General features: G+C 34.8%; 1 protein-coding gene across 1 annotated transcript; it reads right to left on the bottom strand.

Moving 5' to 3' along the window:
- Window positions 1–1,911: 1,911 nt before the first annotated feature.
- LOC131532524 (broad substrate specificity ATP-binding cassette transporter ABCG2-like) lies at window positions 1,912–26,739 on the bottom strand. Its single transcript, XM_058764245.1, has 16 exons — window positions 26,603–26,739; window positions 26,011–26,223; window positions 20,958–21,017; window positions 17,433–17,547; window positions 16,760–16,912; window positions 15,737–15,894; window positions 15,246–15,397; window positions 15,071–15,172; window positions 11,970–12,220; window positions 11,051–11,133; window positions 10,688–10,777; window positions 8,045–8,169; window positions 7,802–7,956; window positions 4,264–4,353; window positions 3,958–4,031; window positions 1,912–2,575 (listed from the first exon to the last, which is right to left on the bottom strand). The coding sequence occupies exons 2-16, from the start codon at window positions 26,214–26,216 to the stop codon at window positions 2,425–2,427; spliced, it is 1,965 nt and encodes a 654-aa protein (XP_058620228.1). The 5' UTR covers window positions 26,217–26,223; window positions 26,603–26,739; the 3' UTR covers window positions 1,912–2,424.
- Window positions 26,740–27,196: the final 457 nt, after the last annotated feature.

The following is a 27,196-nucleotide window of genomic DNA, read 5'->3' as shown; positions in this document are numbered from 1 at the left end:
AGGTCTTTCAAGGCATAAATGGAGCAGTACTCCTGTTTTGATTGTAAAATGGATAGTTTAAATTACGAAGGGTTTAACAAATTAACAGTTTTTTCACAGTTTTGAACAACTGACCTGATGCAACGAGTATTTCCACTGCCATTTGCCTTCTTAGTTTTTCAATATTGTCTCCAGATGGATTGATATCAAAATAATCAGGAATGCAGTTTCTTTTGCCTTTGGGGGACCAAAGTTTGTTATAACAACCAGCATATAAAAGAGACCATTAGAGTTCTAGAACACTTTTTAGAGGTCAAAGTGCAAAGTAGCTCAGCTTATTTAATCGCACATTTGAAATCTTAATGTTTTCTTTTAAAGGATACCTGTAAGACAAACACTCCACAGCTTGTTGCCTCCTCTTGCACAGTGTGAGAAATGTGGCTTCCACTGAATGTTAACCAGGGCTGGCACTAACTATAGGCAGAGCAGGTGGTTTGCCTAGGGTCTTCGTGAAGGGTCAATTATCATGTGAAAAACAATTTGACTGAATGTTCAGCAAGTACTTAAGTGATTTAAGTGAAGTTTAAGTTAAATCTCTCAGGAGTTCAGTTCTCTCACAATAACCATATTCTTGTCACTCAATTCTTATGGAATTTAAAGGTTATTTAGTAAGTTATTTATTTAGCAAATTATTATTTTGTAAGTTAGTAGAGAAGTTCATTTGTGCAAATTTTTACCAACACTCGATTCAGAACCATGGACAGCAACCTAGCATAGCAAGCCATCATTCACTGGTTTCGTTGCAGCAGGTGCGCCTTCTCCATCTAGTCCTGAGGCCTCATTAGGTAAAGAACTGTTGAGAACTGTTTACATTCTGCTCGATTTAGATATGGCCTACATGCATAGACAACAACATGAAATTTCTTCACTTACCACAAACATCCAGTGGTTGCTTCTTACATTTACAAAAGTAATTATTCCATCAAAGCTTTCAAAATAAACCTGTATAAATGTGACATTCAAGAATGAATTAAATGGATACTTCACCCAAAAATCTCACACTTGAACCCATCTTTCATACACTAGTACACTCAAGTGTAATACAAGTGGTAGCTAAATACATTTTTTTAAATACAAAGATAGTATGTTAAAAGTGCATTTTAGTTCATATTCATGGTGTCGCAAAATAGCACAGTCGAGTACACTTAGATGATCTTAAGTTGACCTTAAGAAGTACTAAAGGATCATTTTTAGTATATTAAGTACAAAATTAGTGTGTGAGAATAGAGCACTTTAAGTACATTATGGAAGTGTACTTGTTTTTCACCTCGGAAAACAAGGGGAGTCCGCTTTTAGCTATTATGCCGCTCGCAGTTGGAACCAGCTTCCAGAAGAGATCAGATGTGCTCAAACATTAGCCACATTTAAATCCAGACTCAAAACTCATCTGTTTAGCTGTGCATTTATTGAATGAGCACTGTGCTACATCTGAACTGATTGCACTGTATTTTATGTATAATCATTCTCTTTTTAACTGTTTTAAATTAATTTTAAATCATTTTAAAAGTTTTTAAATTCCTTGTTTTATTGTTGTGATTACTTTTTTTTATGATTATTTTACTTCCTTTTATGTAAAGCACTTTGAATTACCATTGTGTATGAAATGTGCTATATAAATAAACTTGCCTTGCCTTGAAAAGTCAACACACTTGGAGGAGATGCATCAGTCTCAGGTTGTAAACTCACACTCACCAATTAAGTCAACATAAGACACCTATTATGAAGTAAATAATAATCATAATAAAACAAGAACAATAACTTTCATCAAATACATACATGTAAACAATATAAATATTATTGAAATATTTTAATTTAGATTTTGATATTTTAATATAAATATTTGTAAGTTGGTTTATCTGATTGAATGCAGGTGTGTTTATAATGATGAGAATCATAGGAACTGAAAATTAAATGAAAAACAGATTTGTTTTAAATGACATTGGCACAAATAATCAGAGCATTTGTTTTTATTAAACGTTGCTGTCCTAAAAAATTACAAAAGTATTTTCTATTAACAAAATATATAAATGAAACTTACAAAAATATCCACAGCAAACAAACCCAACTAAAAGGTGTCAAACTGGAGTAACTCCATATTGCCATATTTATTTACTGTACTGTTACTGAATAATCTGTAGGAAAAAAATTGAAATATTTTGAACATAAAAAAATAATAATATCTAATACAAATCTTTGGTGTGAAAAGTTGAGAACAATAAACCTGAGCAGAGTCAATGCTTCACATGATTTGTGTCTGCAGCATGACTGGATTTATGTTTATGATTTCCTTCTGCATACGATGATAGTTTGAGTGGGAAACGATGTAATATCTGTAGGATTTAGTGGATCTTGTTGGAGTGTGTGAGAAAGAACATGAACTTGTGTTTAGGTGAATTTCTTGATGAAGCGCAGCTTGAGGTAGGCGATGATGAGGAAGATGAGGGTCATGATTCCCAGAGCTAAATGATTCTGCCACAAACCCCAGGTTGAGTAATCGATGCCCTGTTCGCTCAGAAAGTCCTCGCCTGTGGTGCAGCTGCAATGAGAAATGATGATAACATTTTTAAAAAGTAGTTAAGCATCATTGCATGTTGGATTTCTACACAAGCTACGTTTATGCAACCAAATAATCCGTTAGAAATCAGACTGATGGCTCAATCGGACCGAAAAGCCTTCATGTAAACACCTTAATCAATCTGACTGAGCTCGATCCCAATGAAATTTCAATCAGATTAGAAGGGGTGGTGTAGGCCTATTCTAATAAGATCAAAAAGACATGTAAACACTTGATCGGATTGAAAACTAAAACTAGAAATTACTGTGCATCTGCAATGCTCTTTTAAACAAAGAAAAGAAGGAATGGCAGGGGAATAGTATGTGCAAACAGCAGGAAACTCGTGCAGTGTGCACTTAATGCATAATGATGCATTGAAAAGTTAATGGCCAAACATACGTTTATAAAAGTTGGCATTGTTGTTGCAGATGAAATATTTTTTACCAGGTTAAAATGTTGATTATTAGTAACTCAAACCCCTCTCCACTTAACCGTTGGTCGTGCACATCTGCCATGTTTGTCATTTTTAATGCTTTTCATTTAGTAGTTTTCATGTAGCTCTGACACAAATCCTTCACCAAAGCGCAATGGATTGTGGGCAGTATTAGCCATTAGAGTGTGCACGGACACACACTTCAAATATCTACCTGAAATAGTAGACCACGCTCTTTTCAACATACTATGCTTTGGGACACACTTACTCTAATCTCACATACTATTTAGTATGGATAGTATGAACATTGGGACGCAGGGATCAGCAGTCATATTTTATTAGCATATTTTCGCAGCTCTGTTTTTTTCTTGTTTTCTTTCCGTTGTTTTTAAATAAGACTATACTCTTTATTTCTGTTTTAGTTATTTTACTACAACTTATGATATTTTGGTTTAGCATCTTGCTCAAGTTTTGTTTGTTTGTTTGTTTGTTTTACATTTATTTGGCAACACTCTACAATAATGTTCCATTTGTTAATGTTGGTTAATGCATTAACTAACAATAGGCTAAACATCTGTTCCAGTATTTATGAATTTCTGTTAGTGCTAGTAAATAAAAACTCGTCAAACTTAATTGTTTATGTTAGCTCAGGTCCATTACATAATACTAACAGATCCAACATTTGATTTTAATCATGTTTTACTAAATGTTGACATTACCATTAAGTAAGAATAAATGCTTCAGCAGTTTTTCATTGTTAGTTTAACTGATGATTTTGACAAATGTAACATTATTGTAAAGTGTCAGCATTCCAAGTAACACATTTTAGTTCATTAACATTTCTTTTATTTCATGTAACTTTTTTTTTTTTTTTTTTGATGATTTTACTTTCAGTTGATTGTTTATTAGTCACATGCAGATTTATACTCACACTTGTGTTTCTATACCGCTCATGTTCCTTGGGTCACAGAATTCGAGTCCGGTGAACTCATTGATTTCCAAAGCCTGGAAGAACATTCATCAACATCAGACACAAATGAACATTGTTATCTGTTCTGCACTTAACAAAGCAGACAGTGTGTTTTATTCTAAGTATCAAGGTTATTATACTTCACTAAAACAATAAACACTAAACTACTAACAAACGTAAACAATATTATGAATATATAAATCATGCATAAAATTAATCTCAATAAATGGACTTCAGCAGAAGAACTTGATGCAGATAAAGACTCACAGCGAGACCATAACGAGGAATACTGAGATACTTCAACCAGTTCAACCAGTTAACGACACTGGGGAGATTCACCAGCAGCCCTGAGAAGATCTGAACACATGGAGAAATAACACTACATATTACAGAACACACTAGACAGCAATGTTTTTTTAAATCATTTTATGAACTAGATCAGCTCAAACATTGAATCAGACATGCTTTAACAACTACATAATATATATTATTAACATACATTTATATACAAATACACAAATACAGAAATTTACATATAAAATATAGCTGCAAGCAGCAATTAAGGGGCCAAGCAGCGGCAGAATGAGCAGCAAACATGCCAGGGAGGATCAGACCAAACGCAACAATGAGTAATTAAAGACATCTTAAGGTGATTTTTACTCAAACTGGCTGAAAAATCATGAATTCAATCATTAGTAATATGACTTAATGGTTTATCTCTTTTGACCAATAGGTGTCGCTGTTAACAAATTGATGTGGTGTGGTCAGTGTGAAGTGACAATGACAAAGTTTGTAGGTCAAAGATTTGCAGAGACACAGCCTCAGATACAGTTTGGCATCATGACATCAAATTTGTTGATGTGGTAAACTAAAACCGTTTCATCTGTCAACTTCTCAAAAATGTAAAATGTTTGCCCACAAGGTGGCATTGCCACAGATCTTTTTGAGTACCTTCAGGGCATGATGCCAAAGACACATACCAAGCTTTGAAATGATACGCCAATGCATTTGTAAAATATAGCAATTTTTGTCAAAATTCAAAAAGGCCAACACAGAAAATTTGGTTACTCTGCATGCTGCTCCAAATGTAAAGACAGCAGTCTTGTGAGTTGTTGAAAAGTAACAAGAACAACTAAAATAACATAAAAATGATTAACATGCACAAGCTTAGGCAGTTTCTATTTATAACACGTGTTTTGGAGCATTGAGCAATGTAGCCAATCACAGACATCTCTGTTGATTTCAGGAACGTAATGGCCAATCAAAGGTGTTTAAGTTAGAATCCACTCACCGCTCAAAAGTTCTTGCGCAATGGTGAAAATTGCATGCTCATGAATCCTCTCATTATAACACATGAAGTGTCGACATTATGGAAGATTCATTGTGCATACATTCATTGTGTTATAACAGAGTTTATGAGATCGTGATGAACTGAGATGTCAGCTTTTTTGTGATAATAAAGCGAGCGCTGCTCGTATTCTGCCATGCCAAACCATACACGGAGCAGTCCATGCTTGTTTTTCTGTTAAAAATAACAGTGAACATTTGTTTGTGAATGTTGATGTTTAGCCTAAATAATTTTATCGGGAGCGTTCATGTGAGCGCTGCTGTAGTCTTAGGCCCTCCCCAAATGCTCTCATTGGTTGAGACGCGTGATGACGCCCATCCCAAGCCAGTACCAATCAACATCCCAACCCTCCTGTGACCCATGGTTTGTCTGTATGTGTATTCAGAGCCAGTGAGCAACAGACTTTCAAAATAATGATAAAACTGCATTAATGCACGATAAAATAATTGACGCTGTTAATTAATTAATGCTTTAACGCGATAATAACGCGTTAACTTGTCCACAAAAGTGAGTACACCCCTCACATTTCAGCAAACATTTTAGTATATCTTCTCAAGGGACAATACTACACAAATGAAACTTGGATATATTTTAGAGTAGTCAACGTGCAGCTTGTATAGAAGTACAAATTTACTGTCCTCTAAATATAACTCAACATATAGCCATTATTGTCCAAATAACTGGCAACAAAAATGAGTACACCCTAAGTGAACATGTCAAAACTGTGTCCCAAGTGTCAATATTTTGTAGGGGCACCATTGTTATCTAGCACTGCCTTAATCTTCCTGGGCTCGGAGTTCACCAGAGCTGCGCAGGTTGTTGCTGGCATCCTTTTCCACTCCTCCATAATGACATCACGGAGCTGCTGGATGTTAGACACGTGGTGCTTCTCCACCTTCAGCTTGAGGATGTCCCACATGTGCTCCATAGGGTTCAGGCCTGGAGACACTCCATCACCTTCACCTTCAGCTTCATCAGCAAGGCAGTTGTCATCTTGGTGGTGTGTTTGGGGTCGTTATTATGTTGGAAAACTGCCGTTCGGCCCAGTTTCTGAAGGGAGGGCATCATCTTCTGCTTCAGAATGTCTCAGTACATGTTGGAATCCATGTTTCCCTCAATGAACCTCAGCTCCCCAGTACCAGCAGCACTCATGCAGCCCCAGACCATGATGCTACCACCACCATGCTTGACTGTAGGCAAGATGCAATTTTCTTGGTACTCCTCACCAGGGCATCGCCACACATGCTGGACACCATCTGAGCCAAACAAGTTTACCTTAGACTCATCAGATCACAGGACATGGTTCCAGTAATTCATGCTCTTGGACAGGTTGTCTTCAGCAAACTGTTTGCAGGCTTTTTTTGTGAGCCAGCTTCAGCTTTCTGGGACGACGGCCATGCAAACCGACTTGTTGCAGTGTGCGGCATATGATCTGAGCACTGACAAGCTCACCTTCCGCTTCTGCAACCTCTGAAGCAATGCTGGCAGCACTCATGCGTCTGTTTTTGAAGCCAGCTTCTGCACCTGACGCACAGCACGAGGATCTTGACATCGTTGATCGACCCTTGCGAGGCCTTTTCCGAATGAAACCCATCTTGGAAAACCTCTGTATGACACTGGCCACTGTACTGTAACTCAGTTTCAGGGTGTTACCAAACTTCGGTCATCTTTGTGGACAGCAACAATTCTAATTCTCAAATCCTCAGAGAGTTCTTTGCTATGAAGTGCCATGTTGAGCATCCAGTGGTCAGTATGAGAGAATTGTACACAAGCACCAAATTTTAACTGCTCTAATACAAGATACACATATTTGTATAGTCCTGTCAAGCAGACAAAAACATGAACATGATGAATAGGACATGTGGCTCTGCATGGTTAAACGACGTATAGCTGTTATCACGTAGGGTGTACTCACTTTTGTTGCCAGCTTTTTTGACAATAATGGCTGTATGTTGAATTATTTTCAGAGGACAGTAAATCTTTACTGCTATACAAGTTGCACATTGACTACTCTAAAATATATCCAAGTTTCATTTCTATAGAATTGTCCCTTGAAAAGATATACTAAAATGATTGCCGAAATGTGAGGGGTGTACTCACTTTTGTGAGATACTGTATATATACGTTTATATAGTTCACTATTATGATGTTTTTTTAATTGTATTATTTTCTTATTTTAATGATTACATCTAACTTTGAAATGAACTCACTAATATCCTTTAAAATTTCCATTCCCTCATTTTCAATTCATTTCACTACATTAGTTTGGTGAGAGAGAGAGATTAAATTGAAATAATAATTAAATAATTAGTTATTGCAGTTATTGCAAATGCTTAAAAAACACTTAACCATAGTACACTTACAACCTCATGTGGTATGTATTGCTTTATTATTCATGTTTAAACGTGTGTGTGTGTGTGTGTGTGTGTGTGTGTGAGAGAGTGAGTGTTTTTTTACCATCATAAAGACAAAGCTGATGGTCATGAAGATGTTAGCGATGGCCACCACCGTCTGATCAGCAGAGATGGCCAGAGTCATGGACGTGGCTGTGTACGACACCAGAATGATGGAGAACATGAAGATGAAGAAGGCCTCAGCCGATGCCTTCAGCCCTGCACAAGAAACACAAACACATCAAACCAAACGTCTGATACCATATGCACATGAATGACATGATGATGAAGGCGATGAGTGTCTGACCGATCATAAAGTATGCCATGCAGCTGAAGATGATGGCCGGGATTGTGCGCAGAGTCAGGATGTCAGACAGGACCTTGGACAAGAAGTACACCGAGACTCTGTAGTATCCACTGATGTACTCGTGCCTGAGGACACACCCAGCAACAAAACATCATCAATCAATCAATACCCAAGATAACTGCACAGAAAATATCAGCAGCCAAATTCACCAAACATTCTTTAGAATTAAATTATTCTTATATTCTTCTTATTTTCTTACTTTGGAAAAAAGGTTAGAAATATTTTGTATTCCCAAAAATTACTTTTCAAAAACAAAACTTGAAGAATTCAAATTCTTGAAACGAATCTTAAAATCATCACAAATGACCTCTTAACCCTCTGGTGCTCAAAAATGACCTACTTCATCAGAACAGTACGATACTTGGTAAAGGTTTTGCACTTTCTATGTGAAAAAAAACAACAACAACAACAACAAAAAAAACACATTCATGATTTGAAAGGGTTAAATGGTCCTGAAAAAAAAAAATAGTCACACTTGTACTGTTCATGGTCAAAAATCATCACATTACAAGGGACAGACCGGGAAGCAAATTTCATCTAGTGGAAACATTTGGCATTGTGCCTAAAAATCTCACAGAAAGCTCAACTTTGGCAATATCAACAACAACTTCAGATTTTTGGCTTTGATTTTCACTGGTACTGTTCACATTCAAAAATGACCGCATTGAAAACGAATGGGAAGTGGATTTCGTCTAGTGGAAATGTTTGGTACTGCGCCCAAACAAAATCCTAATACTGTACATTTTTTGTGATATCAACCTCAAATTTGGAGCACAGCTTGTTTAGATTTATGGTTTTGATTAAAATACACAGTTTTAGATTGAAACATGTTTTGGAAAATACATTATATAGATTTTGTATTTTTGTGCACTTTTAAAACAATACACTTAAACTTGTATAATCTTTTAAAATTTCACTTCTTTAACTTTTAAAAAGTTAAAAAGGTTAAGTGTCTTTAAAAAGTGTCATTTTCACATCTATGTTCAAAAAGTGGTTAACAGGTATTAAATGGATCATAACTATTCCATAAATATAATTTGAAAATTCCTAAAATTACAAAATATTAAATAAAATGCATTATCAAACTAAAATATAGTACTTATCATTCACAAACAAAAAGACAATCTGTCATATTTGTCTGCCATGCAAACAGCACCAGAGGGTTAAATTAGTCTTAAATCTGTATTTCTAAAGTTATTTCTAATTCATTGTTGAAATTAAGCATTACAACATAGCACTATAATACATATTAGTACTGCTAGGGATGTGCATGGTTGTTGTTTTTATTTTAGGTGACACCAATAGGCTAATTGTTGTAAACGATGATTGATCATGATTATGTATGATGTGACTTATGATACTGGAAAAAATTAAGATGTCCTTAAGAACTTCTATTCTGTTTTGAATGTGATGTGATAAACATTTAATCTTATGAATAATAACCCACTCAGTTTGAATAATAGTAGTTGTACCTTCTCAGTTATTTAGTTCTTTGTTTTTGTTTTTACATATTTTATATTATACTATTTTTAACTGCAAATAATTACAAAATGAACACAGAAATATTCTTATATAATAAAACTTTAATAAAAATAATAATACACATTCACATTAATCTACAACCAGAGTTCATGAAAATCTATTTTGATTTCAACTGAAAATGATTTCTTTCATTTTAACATTATATCAGATTAAAACACTTATATATTTACTTAATATTAATTAAGTAAAGTAATTATTTATTTACCTGCATGTCATGTGATCATTAACCAGAGGAATTATATTTCACTAAAACCATTAAATTAAAAAAAAATAAAATAAACAATAATAATAAAAAAATAAATACATATAAAATAAAATATAAAAATAACCTACAATTCTAATAATACACCTGTACTATAGAATACATCAAAACAATAATTCTATTAATAATTAAATAATTTTAAAACTTTTACCTAAATAACCTTTTCACCCTATTTGATAATCAAACTATAATTATATACAAAGCCATTTTTAATTTATTTTAATTAATTGTACACATAAGCAACCTACAATTACAGTGTTTCTACACTGGACATGTGCATTAAAACAAATACTCCCACTATCAACAAAACACTCTACATTTATTTACTTGCATAAGTTATTTCACCTCCTACAGAATGTTTGGATAAACTGCTGTGTGTTAGAGATGCAAATAAGAACTTTTAACATTTCAGTCCTGAAGCAGATAATCAAGAAACATTAATGCAACCAAACATAATGAAATTCATTCAGGAAGAACCGGTTCTCACTTGCCAACTCAAGTGTGTGTGTGTGTGTGTGTACCTGTTTTTCTATTCAGGTGGGGACTTAAACCTGAACACACACAGACTCATGGGGACTCGTGTCGTGTCTAAATTGAGGTCCCCACGGGTAAACAAGCTAATAATTCACACAAAATGAAGTTTTTTTCCTGTAAGGGGTAGGTTTAAGTGTAGGGTTGGTGTAGGACAATAGAATATACGGTCTGTACATCTGTACGCCTATGGAGAGTCCCTACAAGGATAGCAAACCAGACGTGTGTGTGTGTGTGTATTTACTCACACAAACAGTTTCCTCTCAGCGATGAAGAGTTCAGCTGAGGAAACGGAACTGAAGCACTGATTGGTGGTGATGAAGAAGAGTGCGCCTATCCTGAAACACACACACACACACACACACACACACACATTACTGTTAGTGGACAACCAATTGGAGTTTTTCAAAATATATGAGATGTACAGTATATACAAAGCATATATAAATATATGAGTTATTCAGTAAATTATATTTGAAAACACCAGGGCTAATGTGCCACAGCTTCTGTTCATCAGATCTGAACACTGAATCACTCTAATTCAAGTAGACATGATTTATCTCACAGAAATACTGAAATACTGACTGAACTGGATGAATGTGTTTTCATACCTGTTCTGAATGCCGCTTGAATTCTCCTTCACTCCAAAAAATATGGCTCCAACAACCAGAGCCAGGAAAATTATCACTCCGATCTGGAGAAACAATCTCAGATTAATATAGAAATACTAACACCAACCCAAATCAAAACTTCATTACTTTTTTAACAAAAAGAAAAAAGAAAAAATATAATTTATATATAATATACATTTTCTTTTCACATATATTTTGACGAAAAAAGATAACCACTGAAATATTTTCTGTTACTCAAGTTCATATCACCAGAAAATTCACCTCAAATATATTGTGAATATTCAATTAATCAAACAGAATTCATATTAATCTATGAGAAGAGTTGACGATAATGTAATAATTAATAAAATAATAATGTAAAATTAACATCAAACAATAAAAATAAAGCATTTAAAAAAAACTAAATATTTTATGTTTACCTGCATGAGTTATTATATTTAACTAAAACAATAAAAAACCTGTTACTTAAAATAATAAAATACATAAAATGAAAAATTAAATATAAACATTATTTTACTTAAAATATTAAAAAAGAGATCTTATTTTATTTTAACCAGTTGCCAAGGAAACATCTAAGTTTTATTTAATTTAACTTGCTGTACAAAAATAAACTCAAAATGAAATAATTAAAAATAATATACATAATACAGACAAAATAATAAAACTGACAAAAACAAAAAATGATTAAACTTTTATCAAAAATTTACAAAAACATAAAATTAAAAACTAATTTTAAATAATAATGAAACCTATACTAGTATCTAAATGATACTAAAAGAACATTATGTGGTGTGTTATTAAATTACTGAAATATCTTAAAATCTCAGAGGAACTTCAGTTAAATATTTAAGACTGATAGAAACATTTGTGAATGCCTGATGTAGACGATGGTGCTGACCTGAGCGAACGAGGTCTGTGGGTTCAGCATGAGGTTCCTGAAGGTTCTCTTGAGGACCCAGTTGAACTGGTGGCAGAAGGACGTGCTGTAGGTGATGGTTCTGGATTTGGGTCGTGTGCTGTAGTCCTGTCCCTGAACGATTCGCTCCAGCTCGCTTTTTGTCTGTTTGTAGCTGGCACTGTTCTTGTATTCCTCCACCAAACGGTCCTCGATGCCCTTCAGAGACGAACTCAGCTGCTCCTCGTCCAGTTCTGACACACGCAAACACATTTATGATCATTTTTACAAACACAAAACGTCTCGGGTTACATGCCTAACCCATGTTCGCTGAATAGGGAACAAGAGGCTGTGTAGCAATGATGCAATTGGACACCCCCTAGGAGGTGCCGATCTGAAACCTGTATCAAATCACGCCAATTTATTGGCCAATGGCATGGACTTCTCCTCAGCGATGCTACTTCACTCACCTATTAATAGTGAGTGCATCATCAATTCCTCAGATTCTTTACCGAAGAAGCCTCTTCGGCAGTGCAAGGAGCTTGGCAGCACCTCGTTCATGCAGAAAAGACCCAGGAACCAGGAGCTGCATCCAAATCCAGGCTGTAAAACCTGATTAAAATGTGCAAGGAGGACCACCCTGCCGCAACCCAGATATTCTCCAAAGGGACCTCTTTAAAAAGAGCCTGGGAGGATGCTACAATTCTAATAGAGTGAGCTTTAAGGCCTAGAGGTGAAGGGAGGCTCAGCATCTCATGAGCTAGAGAGATAGTGTCCTTCATCCAATAAGAAATCTGGTGCTTGGAGCTGGCAAGCCCTCTGCGGCCAGCACCAAAACACACTAGGCATTGGGACAACTTGTGCCACAGGCCAGAGTAGTCTACATGTCATTAGGGCCCGAACAGGGCATAGTAGATGAAGCCTCTCCGCCGAAGAAGCAGCAAAGGGAGGAGGACATAAAGCATAAAGCACGACCACTTTGGAACGGAATGACGTCGACAAGGCTTTGGAGATGCAACCATGTCTGGGTGGCAGAAACACCTTCACAATACCCAGGGCAAATACCATGCATGGCTCACTCACAAAAAAAGCCTACAGATTCCCTACATTCTTGAGAGAGGTCGACTCAAAAGGCGTTCCCGATAACCCCTCCAGGACGACTGACAAGTCCCAGGAAGGAAAAGTAACAGGATGCGCAGTCCTCAAACCCCAACACAATGTATAAACAAAGAAACCAGACTAAGTCTACCCAAAGGGACTTCGTCCAACTCCAGACGGGTGGCAAAGGTCAGAACATAAACCCTCAAAGTAATCACGGCTGCTTCCGACATCAAACTTCTCTTGCAGAAATTCCAACACCGAGCGAACTGGGCAGCTGACTGGATCCACTGCACTAAATCCTGCGCTGGAGTTGAGACAGTAGGTCCTGATTGGAATCTCCCACGAGGTTCACTCCACCAGGAAAGTCAACTCCGAGAACCATGTCTGGGATGGCCAGAACAGGACCACCAACAGGAATCTGATCCCACATTTCCTCACTCTGTAAAGAGCCACAGGGATCAATTTGACCGGAGGAAATGCATACACTCTCAGATTTAGCCAAGGGTAAGCAAAAGTGCCTATCCCCAGGGGTGTCGGGTGTGACAGGATGAAGCTAAGGGAGCACCGAGTCGAGTCCTGTGATGCAAAGAGCCTCTGCCTCACCGAAAAGACTCCAAATCTCATGCCTGTTCAGAGTGTGTGACCACGAACCTTCCTGGTGGTTTATGTGAGACACCACCTCCATATGAGCCTTTACTGTTAAATGCAATTGTCTCTCCTTATACTCTGCAGTTTATATGTGGGCGTTGATCCTTTAGCATTAAAAAGCATTAAATATAAAACTTATAAAATCGCATCGAGAGCGAATCCAGCTTGACCCCCAAGAAAGTGGTTCTCTGGGAAGGAATTGAGATGCTCTTCTGAGAGCATGATGGCTGACAGTGATGAAGATCTATTGTACTTCACCGTGAGGAGACCAAAGTAAGATCCACTTGATGCGGTTGCTGAAGCAAAAAAGACAGGTTCTCGAAGAAAATAAGACAATAGGTCCTGTTTGGAATCTCCCAGGGGTTGCTCCACCATGGAAGTCAACTCAAAGAACCATGTCTGGAATGGCCAGAATGGGGCCATCAACAGAAGTCTCATCCCACATTCCCTCACTCTGCAAGGAACCGCAAGAATCAATTTGACCGGAGGAAATGCATACGGTCTCAGATCCGGCCAAAAGTGAGTGAAAGTGTCTATCCCCAGTGGCACCAACAGCAAGAACCAAATGGGGCACGGAATCAAGTCCTGCGACGCAAAGAGGTGCACCTCTGCCTTGCCGAAAGGATTCCAAACCTGAGCCACCGCCTGGAGACAGAATCCACTTCCCTGACCTGAGTTACAGTTTCGACAGAAAGTCTGCTGCGAGGTTCAAAGCACCCAGTACATTAACTGTTCTAAGCAAAAGGAAACACTGCCTTGAGCCCAGAGGAGACGACACATGCCTGTTCAGGGTGTGCGACCACAAACCTCCCTGGTGGTTCATGTGAGAAACCACCACCGTATGAGCGTTTACTGTTAAATGAAGGAGAACATAATAAGTTCCATTTGATGTCATTGCTGAAGCACAAATGATTTTCCATGATCTTCTGAATTTACAAGACTTTTACGTTTTTTAAATGTCATATATATATATGAATTATATTTATTCAGATTATCATGACTGCAGGAACACTGTAGTTGCATGCCCATGAAATAATTAATCATTATTTAATTTGTACAGATATAAAGCCACCAATGTAACATAAAAATAATGATAACAAAAATAATAATAATAGTATATATATATATATATATATATATATATATAATACTATTACTAATAAAACAGAACAACAACAACAATACATAATGAAAATAGAAACTGAATAAAATAATAATCAAAATAAAATCCATTTTAATAGTGTAGTAATAGTGTTTTAAATACATGTCAATAGTGGTGATTCTTGACTAAAAGAAGCTGCAAAGTGGCCTTAATACTGCAAGAAAACAATCATGGAGAAGGGAAACTGCTGTACCCTCATTGCTGTATAACTTGTTGAGAGCGACGGCGGTGGAGTCTCCATTGATGACATCCAGGAAGAAATCAGCAGGGTTGTTATGAGGTTCACAGGTGTATCCTGACACACACACACACACATCAGTATCAGGATGTGAGGGTCTGTTCATGTGCGTATGTGTGTGTTTTCATACCGATTTGACTAAAGTACTCCAGGGAGTCTTGAGCCGGGCCGTGATACACCATTCTTCCTCCCACCAGCAGCGTGAGGCTGTCGAACAGCCGGTAGATGGAGTACCGCGGCTGATGGATCGACAGGATGATGGTGCGACCGCTGTCCGCCATTCTGAACAAACACAAAGGTTAAACACATGGAACGGTTAAAACAGTACTGTGGGTAAATTTCACAATGTCAGAGTCATATTTCATCCCAAAAGAGCAAAACATTTTTTTAAATGTAATTTAAATAAATTTATTTTTAAAATAAATGTACTAATTTAGAAATAAAATTTATATAGAGATACCATAATAAGTATATGCAATTATCTAGTCCTGTCTGGCGGAATAGACAGTTTTTTAAGTATTTTTGGAACAAATTAACTGTCTTTCTTGTGATTTGGGAGATTTAGGAAATGTCTTTCTTGAGGTTTAGGTGTGGAATATGACCGGTTTTGTATAAACACACCTCTTGAGCAGCATGAGGACAGAGTTGGCCGTACTGGCGTCCAGGCCGGTGGTCGGTTCATCCAGGAAAAGCACCGGTGGATCAATGATCAGCTCCATGCCGATATTCGTCCTCTTCCTCTCGCCGCCTGAAATACCACGAATCAGCTGTGTGCCCACCTGTAAAACCAGCCAATCAGAGCAGCCGTCAATTCAAGTCCCGCCCTCTAAACCCAATAATGAACTACAATATCGACTGTGTCAAATTCATCATGATTACCATCAGATCAAATTCATTTTGTTCATTTGTCATCATTTTCTGAATATTTATGCACACACACACAAAACAATGACTAATGAATAGAACAGTTATATACACACACAAATATATATTATTTTAGTATCACTGATATACTAGTTTTGTTGATATTTTTAATAATAATTTTTGTAATTTTACAGCGTGTTTTTGTGATTTTTATTATTATTGTTTTTTAAATGTCTATATTTTCATTTATTACTCAGTTTATTTCGTTTTATTTATTTTATTACTTTGTTTACTAAACAAAAATGTGAAATGTTTATATATATATATATATATATATATATATATATATATGTGTGTGTGTGATTTTTATTTTTGAATTATTGATATACTATCATAGTTTTTGTTAATATTTTGAAATTTAATTTTTATATTTTTATTTATATGTGTTATTTTAAGTTTTTGTTGTGTCATTTTTATTATTGTTTTTTATATGTATTTATAGTTTTTAATTTTTATTTATTAGCTTTAGCTTTTTAGTTATTGTAGTACTTCAAGTTAAACCAAATGAAAATGAAAAATCTTGCCTTGGCAACTAGTTGAAATAAAATAAGTTTAAGTTTATTTATTTATTTACATTTTTTTTTTTATTATTAAAAAAAGCTTCTTTTTTTTTATCATAAGAATGCTAAGTTACGTTACTTTATGGTAAAATATTTATTAATCATGTCATTAAGCATCAACAGAAGTCTGTGTTGATTGCACATTGTCTGTGTTTGTTACCCGTGAATCTGCCACTTTGCTCAGTCCCAGCTCCTGAATTAGTCTCTCAACCTTCTCATCTTTTTCTCGCTGACGGATCGACTTCGGGAGCCTTAAAGCCGCTGAGAAACGCAGATTCTCACGAACGGTCAGCGTCCCCATGACCACGTCATCCTGCAAAAAACAGAAGACTTTCAGGATGTTTCATGTGTTTAAACCATGACAGAGCACTTTCTGAACATACACGTTTTGTAATCGTCCTTAAGGAAGGAAGCAGAGTGTCTCATGACACAGCTGGTGTGATTTGAGATTAGATTAAACAATCACTGGAGGAATTCAGACTCCTGAAGAAAACACAAGACGAACGGACTGTATTAAACTCTATTTATGGAAGCAAAATAAACTAAACCGCGGAACAGTCCAGTTCAGTCCAGCTCTTCTAATCTTAGTCAGGAATCCCACAATTCCCTTAGTCATGATATGTATTCTACACAGTAACGAGTTCAGCTTCCTGTTTTAAATGCTGAAGTCAGTTTTTATAATCAAACGTGATGTCTGTTGTGTAAGTTCAGCATTTGTGCTCCAGAGGAGAGTGATTCCTCACATCATGTGTCATTGAGGAGAAAGTGCTGCTACTTCACTAAGTGATCAGAAGAAAGGAAATGTAGTAAATGAGTGTTTGTGTGGTTTATACCTGCACTACGTATCCAGACAGACATTTGAAGTTTGGAGGTTGTGGAGCTCCGTCTATAAGAACCTCTCCAGAAAGACCAGCAGGATCCTTACGAGCGGCCAGAACATCCAGAAACCTTCAGTAAAACACAAACATCATTATACAAAAAACATTAAATAAATAAATATTATTTTATTTTAATTATATTTTATATTTTAAATGTGTCAAAAATCAATAAATAAAAATAATATGTGTAAATGTATTTTTACTATTTATTTTTACATTTTATTTTATTATTTTATATTCTAAATACATTAACCCTCTGGTTGTGTTCGGACTCCAGTCACTCTCGTTATGTTCCCGGTCAAAAATGACCGGACTACGAACAATTGCCCATAAATCTCTCATTTTGCTATATTATCACCAAATATTGGATTCAATCTTTTTGTCAACTTGTTTTCTTTCATTTAGGACTGGTTTTGTGTTTCTATTTGCATCTGATTATTCGTAGGCCTCATTTATCCGAAAGTAGGCATTTTTTGGGTGAAAAAAGCATTTTTTATGAATAATTTTCACATTATGAGATAAAAAATTATGAAAATTTGCACTGTTTCTCACACTAGTGTGCTTTAATGATTAATCAAGAAATTTGGTTTTAAATGCTTTTATTTTGTACAAAATTGCACAAAGTCACACTTTTCAAAAATGGCCGGCCATTGAAAGTGAATGGGGAAGAATGAAAGCAAGAGAAACAACTAGTATTCAGGAGCATGTTGTGCTTGCAAACATAAAGGCCTTGGACCTGTGCGTGTGTGGATGCATGTATACTCACGCTATCACACACACACACACACACACACACACACACACACACACATCTGTGCATACAAACTATTGTGAGTATTACACCTATTTCATCCTACCCTGAACTGCATGCAATATGCTTTTATGAATCTGATATCTGAGACCCGAACACAACCAGAGGGTTAAATAAATATATCAATAAATAACAACAATTTTTATATATACAAAATCATTTATTTTAAATGGCTAAAATTGATTATGCATACTTTCAGATGAGTATATATATATATATATATATATATATATATATATAAATTCTTCTTATTTTTTTTTACATTTACATTTAGTCATTTAGCAGACGCTTTTATCCAAAATGACTTACAAATGAGGACAATAGAAGCAATCAAAACCAACAAATGAGCAACAACATGCAAGTGCTATGACAAGTCTCGGTTAGCCTAACACAGTACACGTAGTAAGGTTGTTTTGCTTTTTTTTTTTTTTTTTTTAAAGAAACAATTAAATAGAATAGAAAAAAGAAAGCTAGTGTTAGTTTTTCAAGAAAAGCTAGCAGTTAGGGATATATATATATATATATATATATATACACACACACACACACACACATATAAACATATACAGTCATGGCCAAAAATATCGGCACCCTTGGTAAATATGATCATAAAAGGCTGTGAAAATTAATCTGCATTGTTAATCCTTTTGATCTTTTATTTTTTAAAAATCACAAAAATCTAACCTTTCATTGGATAATAAGAATTTAAAATTGGGGGAAATATCATTATGACATAAATGTTTTTCTCTAATACACATTGGCCACAATTAATGGCACCCTTTTATTCAACATTTTTTAAAACATCCATTTGCCAGTTTAACAACTCTAAATGTTCTCCTATAATGCCTGATCAGGTTAGAGACACCTGACAAGAGATCAGAGACCATTCATTTAGATTCACAGCTCCATGTTGCTGCTTCTTCTCTTCAGGTCACTCATGTTCTACAGGGTTCAGGTCAGAGGACTGGAATGGCCAGCAGAAGCTTGGTTTTGTGCTCAGTGACCCATTTTTGTGCTGTTTTTGAGGTTTGTGTTTGGATTATTGTACGGTCTGAAGATCCAAACATGGCCCATTATAAGATTTCTAACAGTTTTAAGGTTTTCTGACCCCGAGACTCAACTATTTTCTGCAATTCTCCAGCTGTGGTCCTTGGAGAGTCTTTAGCCACTAAAACTCTCCTCCTCACCGTGCATTAGGACGATATAGACACATGTCCTCTTCCAGGCAGTTTCGTAACATTTTATGTTGATTGGAAATTCTTAATTATTGCCCTGATGGTGGAAATGGGAATTTTCACTGCTCTAGCTCTTTTCTTAAAGCCACTTCACTAATTTGTGAAGCTCAATTATCTTTTGCTGCACATCAGAAATATATTCTTTGGTTTTTCTCATTGTGATGGATGATTAAGGGAATTGGGCTTTGTTTTCCCTCCTATTTATATTTCTGTGAAACAGGAAGCCATGGCTGAATAATTTCATGTTCATAATCACCCTGGAGTGCTCAAAATTGTGAATATGAATGGAAATATACTTCAGTGATATTTTACACATAAGAATTTCTAGGGGTGCCAATAATTGTGTCCAAGGTGCATTTGAGAAAAACATTTATTTCATAATGATATTTCCCCCCATTTTAAATTCTTATTATCCAATGAAAGGTTAGATTTTTGTGATCTTTTAAATAAAAGATCAAAAGAATTAACAATGCAGATTAATTTTCACAGCCTTCTTTGATCATATTTACTAAGGGTGCCGATATTTTTGGCCATGATTGTATATACACACACACACACACACACACACACACACACAGTCAGGTCCATATATATTCGTAGTGATGTCCATGAGTCCCAGACTTAAGGCAGTCATTGCCTGCAAAGGATTCTCAACAAAATATTAAAAATTAACATTTTATTTATGATTATATTTATTTGTCCAATTACATTTGAGCCCCTGAAAATGGGGGGACTGTGTATAAAAATGTTTGTAATTCCTAAGCATTTAATGTTATTTTTAATTCTGATTTGGTGGCATACAGAGCCAAAATTATGACAATTGTGTCAGTGTCCAAATATATATGGACCTAACTGTATATATACACTGTTGTACACTGTTGTTGGAAAAAACAGGTTGTTTCTGGAAAAGCTGGTCTGTTTTGAAAACAGCTGATCTACTTTTAGTTATTCCTTAACACTCGTTACATAAACCACAACACAGACAGACAGACAGATGAACAGACAGACAGACAAACAGACAGACGGACGGACGGACGGACGGATGAACAGACAGACAGACACAGACGGAAGGACGGACGGATGAACAGACAGACAGATGAACAGACAGACAAACAGACGGACGGACGGATGAACAGACAGACAGACAGACGGATGGACAGACAGACAGACGGACAGACAGACAGACGGACGGACGGACGGACGGACAGACAGACAGACAGACAGACAGACAGACAGACAGACAAACGGACGGACAAACGGACGGACGGATAGACGGACAGACAGACAGACAGATGGACGGATGAACAGACAGGCAGATAGACGCAGAGATGGATAGACAGAGGCAGATAAGATAGATGGGCAGACAGACGGACAGATGGAAGAACAGATGGATGGATGGAAGAACAGACAGACAGATAGATAGATAGCACTTACGATGATTTCCCGCTCCCAGTGGCTCCTAAAATGGCGTTCAGTCCCGGCCTCATGATACCACTAAACAAAACAACAGAATTACTTCAGAATTATCATTACCACATTTTTTTCATTTTCATATAATTACATAAAACAAGATAAAACCAAACACACACAGGATGCTGATTGGATGAGCTTCATTTGAAGCTGTTGTGAAATTCAGTTTCTGTTTGGAAGATAATTATATTAAAAGATTTTTGTTTGCTTAACTACGATGAAAAACAACAACAACAAATGCCATCTGACCATATCAAGTGCTCACGTGTCACATTTATTCACTAGACTAATGTAACTTGGCATAATTCATATTCATGAGCTCAGCTGATTTGTTGGATGAGGAAACACCCTAACGCAGCCGATCATTGGAGCTCATGTGTCTGATTGATACAGATCAAATAATTTCATGAGTTCAGATGAGGAAATATACAGAAGTGGACAGAAACGAAGTAAATTTACTTGAGTATTATACTTAAGTACACTTTTTGAGTATCTGTACTTCACTTGAGTATTATTTTTACTGGAAAGTATTTCTTACAGTATTTGTAAGCCTGCAGTTTTCCGCATAGCTTTGAATGGACATTTGGCTGATTTTTTTTTTTACACAAATCTGGCAACCTCGGGACCTTCCCCGCTAAACTAATGTAAACGGCTACGCTACTGCACAGCTAAAAACGCTCTAAAAAAAAAAAAATGTGTTAACTCATTAAAGCCCTTTGTAGTTAAACCATGTTTTTACTACAGTAACCATAACTATGCTATTTGCAGTAAAATCACAGTATCCACAAATGTACTATTATCTCAATATAGTAACCATAATTATGCTATTTGTAGTAAAACTTCAGTAACCACAAAATACATTATGTTCATTAAATTCATTATAGTAACTATAGTTTAACTTTTGTAGTTAAACTATGGCAATACAAATGGTAGGCTAATATATCCGTCAAAAATGGCTGCTACACTTTACAATATATATATATATATATATATATATATATATATATATATATATATATATATATATATATATATATATATAAAACTTAGGCCTACTGGTAAATTGCTGCTAAAAACTGGTCAGGAAAGTATATCAATCTGAACATTATTTTATTGTCAAAACACTGCACATAAATACATATATTTTTTGCAAACAAATGATCAATAATTAGGCTAAATGATCATTCACTTCTAAATATTTTACTTCATTTTTTTTACAACTTTAGAATCTAAACTGGGAATCGATAAGAATTGAAATCAATAAGCAGAATCAGAATCAGAATGGATAAAATTCAAACAATGCCCAACCCTAGCCATATGTTGTGAAGTTCACTGATTTCTGAGCATTTTATGAACACTGATCAGTTGATGGCAAAATTCAAAAAGACGGTTCTTTGGTGCAACCTTCACACCCGTGGCCTACTGAGAGAGTACGATCCAGTTTTCTGAAGAGACTAAAGATTTGTTTTCTTTTCAATGTTTGCTTTGTTTGCCTAAAATGAACCATATCATAGACTTCAGTATCTCTTTGAAAAATAACTTTGTAACTTTTAAACAAGTATTAAAATGAGTTCAATGTAGTTGTAGAAGTGTTAAATAATAAAATAAAGATGATTATCTTCATTCAGTTCAACATAAAAGCTCTTAATTCCAAAGATAATACAAGCTAATCAGTGTATTCAGTAGGTTGCATTTGTGGTATAAGTTATTGTAAGTATACAACAATGCAACAATAAAACAATGCATTTACTTTTTACTTTTGATACTTAAGTACTTTTAAAAACATGTACTTCCATATTACTTAAGTAAAAATCTGTCTTTACAACATTCACTTGTAGTGGAGTAGTATTTGACCAGTAGTATCTGTACTTTCACTCAAGTAAGGAAGTTGTGTACTTTGTCCGCCTCTGGAAATAAACATCCGCAGTCACATACACTTATACAAGCAGCTGAACGCACATGGACACACACGGGTTAATGATCAAACTCACCTGGCAACCTCCGATGAAGAGCACGCAAACACCGTATAAGGGTCACATACTATGCTTTATCTAAAATGATTTTAAACAACATTAATATATATATATTTATATATATATATATATATATATACACACATACATATATATAAATACATAATTTAGTTTATTATATTATGTAATTTTATATTAGATTGAAATATGTAAATAAATATGTATTGTTTTAAAAATATAAAATATTTATTAATAATAAAATAGTATATTATTTAATTATGATCACAGTCATGGTCTTACAAAATATTTAGATACTATGTACTTGTTAATAAGTGCAAAATAATCTGAAAACAGGTCATTCTCATCAGGGTTATTATAGTTAATGAAAACTAAAACCATAAAAAAAAAAAACCTTTAAATAAAATTAACTAATTAACTATTTAAAAAACAACAACAAAAATCACTAAAACTTTAACTAAAATTAAAATGAAAACAAAAATAAAATAAAAACTAATTAAAAATATTAAAAAAAAAAAAAACATACAATTATACTAAATTAACATTACCAGGAAAATATTAAATATTAAACAACTAAAATTTATTAAAATGATTTCCTAAAGAACATTACTAAAAGTACAATTAATAACGTACAATTTTAAAAGTATTTACTGTATGGAATTTATGCTCTTAAAAAATAAAAACAAAAAATTTTAATTGTAAAAAGTAAAATGTTTTAAAAATCCATACATAATTTAAATAAAATATTAATATTTAAATGTTTAGTCATAAAAATAAACGTATTGCATTCAGTAAGGATACTATATACATATATAGACTGTCTTCTGACAGGATCATTTTCATAACTATTAGTTTTTTTGCATTATGGTCTCAAGAATTTGAAGGATGTGTTTAATCAAGAAAAAAAAAACTTTAAGCAACATACAATTTCTTAATAATTTGGTCTTGGAGTGAAATACGACTCGAGTGATGTTTCGAGTGAAAACCTGCGATTTTGGATAGGAAATTTGACTGACAGATGTAAGATTGCCAGATTATTGTCCAGTTATGTGATCCAAATTCTGTAATTCGATCTGTCCGAGACAGACAGCAAAACCAGACTCTTATCTGATAGCAGGGCAAAAGTCAAGGTTTGATGGTGCTCAGCAACACTAAAATAAAGTCACTGCACTCTCACTGCGTTTATCCCCTCAAATGTCTCAATTCAAGCATGTGTTTTCCATCTTGCACTGTGTGAAATTTTATATTGTTCAGCAGGGGCTTTCATGTCAGACAATGACCTGACCGCAGCGGGTGCGCATACGTAACGTAATCAGGTTATGAAAGCGCAAACATGCACATGTGTTTGTGTGCTCATCACACAGGGTGTGTGTGTGTGTGTGTGCTTGTATAACAATGCATTAGTATGCATGTAATGCCATGTCTACTGAAGCACGTACAAACGTATGTTTTTCAGTGCATATTTAGTTTTTTTTGGAGGCAGGGCACAGGATTCCATTGAAACATCTCCATGCTTCCTTCCTTCAATTCACACAAGTCCTCCCTGGTGGTTTCCACAATCACACAACCACACAGCTCCTTTGAACACACGTTACCCTGCATCACGTCCACACTCATGCTCCCAGACCTACAACCTCACAAATATGACCTCCCTTTCTTTCTTCATAGCAAATAATAAACATGAGCTTCATGCAAAGGGCTATAAATAAATACGTGACAGTTCCTCTCGACTCCATGTTTTAAGCAGGTAGAGAAGATGAAAGTCGAGGCAGAAAACAAGTCTGAACATGAGATCTGATGCAGTCCTGCTGGTCACCGGACGAACACAAAAATAAACTTCATTTTTTTAAAGGAACATGTTAAATCATCCATCAGATGAACTTGCAAATGTCACTATAAGTAAGTAAAAGCATTAGTACTGCTATAAAAACTTACCAAAAATAAAAAAATACAGAAACTATATAAAAATAAAAAAATTAAAAATTAAAAGTAATTTTAGTATTATTGAGATACTGAAGATATGATAGTTTTCATTAACATCATATTTTATAATATTATTAATATTATTTCATAATATATAACATTTTATTAATATTTACTTTTACTTTTTTTTTGTTGTTGTTGTTGTTGTTCATTTAATTAAAGTTTTAGGAGTTTTGTTGTGTTTTTATTATTTTTATTAGTTATTTTTATTAGATATTTTAATTTAAATTTTAAATAAACTGTATATTTAAATGTCTATATACAGTTTTTATTCATATGCAAAATATGTAATACTGTAATACACAATAAAACTTCATATTTAGCTTTTATAAATATTTTAAATTTGTTTTTATATTTTCAGTTTTGTATTTTTAATTTTTTTTTTCTGTTAATTTCAATTGTAGTTAAAGTTTTAGTAATTTTGTTGTGTGCTTTTGCCATTTTTTATTCTTTTTTTTTTTCATTTATTCATATAGTTTTTATTCATTTTTATTTTCAGGTATTTTAGTACATCAATTTAAACCGGAAAAAAATAAAAGAAAAACTAGCTGTGAAAATACATATATAGTTATGAAAATGTTCTTTGTGCTTTTAGGTGTGGCTTTCTTTAACTAAAACAACCCAAAGAAATACATAAAACATACATAAAAAAGGAAAAAAATAAAAACAAAACAAAATATGACAAAAACCATGTACCACCACTGTATCACAGTAACACTACACTTTTTTTCCTTACAAAAAAAATACTGTGGTGGTATCCTGGCACAGCATCATTTACACCATATAAAACATACTGTCTGATTACCACATTCATATATTTTAATGTTCCTGCAAGGTATTTCAAAAAATACCCAGGTATTGCCATAATTCATGAAGCATGTTATTTAAGTGCTTTCAAAAATAGCACGGTACAATACATACCCTTGTTGAACACCATGGTATTTTTGAAATGCCTGACTATTTAAACCCATGAAACATGAATATTGTGATCAAACAGCATCAGATTTGACACCACACCATCAACAAAAGAGTGGAAGACTCACTTGAGCTCGATGAGGATGTTCTTCTGTGTGACCTTCCTCTTGCACAAGAAGCCGCTCTTCATCTTCACGCTGTAGTTGATGTTGTGGAAGCTTACAGTCGCTCCTCGTCTTGCCGATGAGAAGGACATTCTGGTGGACACCGGTGTCCTGGACACATTATTGTCCACATCTCCGACTCTGGTCATCTGAACCTCCGTGTCTGCCATCACAACCCTGAGGAAGATAAACCATCAGCTGTCAGATGACATGAACTCAGTAAATCATTACAACAGGACACACAAAATCAGCTTTATCAGTTACAGTCTGATTGCAGAATCTCAATGTACCTGATCAACTCTAGTTTCTGTTATTATGATGAACTACCAAATATGAACCGCTTTGGTAATTTCTAAACAAGTAATTACGTAAAACTTAGTTGAAATGTGCGGTATCACTCCAAAAACTCCGCAACATTCAGTAGTTCGCAGCGAAAACTGAACAAATATGATATTTGTCAAAACAAACGATCTTGTTTTGAGCAGAACATCGGGTAATTAACGATTAATCGGTGGTTTTTGCAAGCGTGATTCACAGAAAGCGTATTTACACTCACCTGAAGCTTGAGCCGATCCGCAGCGAGCGCGTCTGTCCTTGTGTTATTATGTGTGTGTGTGTGAGAGAGAGAGAGAGAGAGAGAGAGAGAGTGAGTGAGTTTATGTGAATGAGGTTTCATAAAAAACACGAGGCGCGTCACACGTGTTATGATAACCGGAGTGACTTTATAAAGCTTATCCAAATCAGCGTTTATACATTAAAAACATAAATTATGATGGAATTACCATCATTGTACCATGGTACCGCTAGCTTTTGTGTCGCTTATATGACATAAAAATTTGAGAACTAATAAAATATTTAAAAACACATCTAGAGTTTCAAGAAAGATACTGTGAATGTTTATTTGTCATTTTATAGTCATTAAATAGCATCAAATTACCCTTATGAAAATTAACCATGCTTTTACTACAAATTAAACCAAAAAAACAAAAAATGGTTACTATAGTTAAACCATGGTAACCACAAATTACCTTGCTGAAAAAACAAAAACAAAAAAACAATAAACACATTACAAAATTTGTAATGATTTTACTGGTTATAATTGGACTTGTATTGGTTTTACTGGAAACTGTAATGGACCCTGTGGGTTTTT

Source organism: Onychostoma macrolepis, chromosome 23 (assembly GCF_012432095.1).
Source record: "Onychostoma macrolepis isolate SWU-2019 chromosome 23, ASM1243209v1, whole genome shotgun sequence".
NCBI lineage: Eukaryota > Metazoa > Chordata > Actinopteri > Cypriniformes > Cyprinidae > Onychostoma > Onychostoma macrolepis.
The sequence above is the reverse complement of the archived record's forward strand: the minus strand, read 5'-3'. Positions and strand labels throughout refer to the sequence as shown.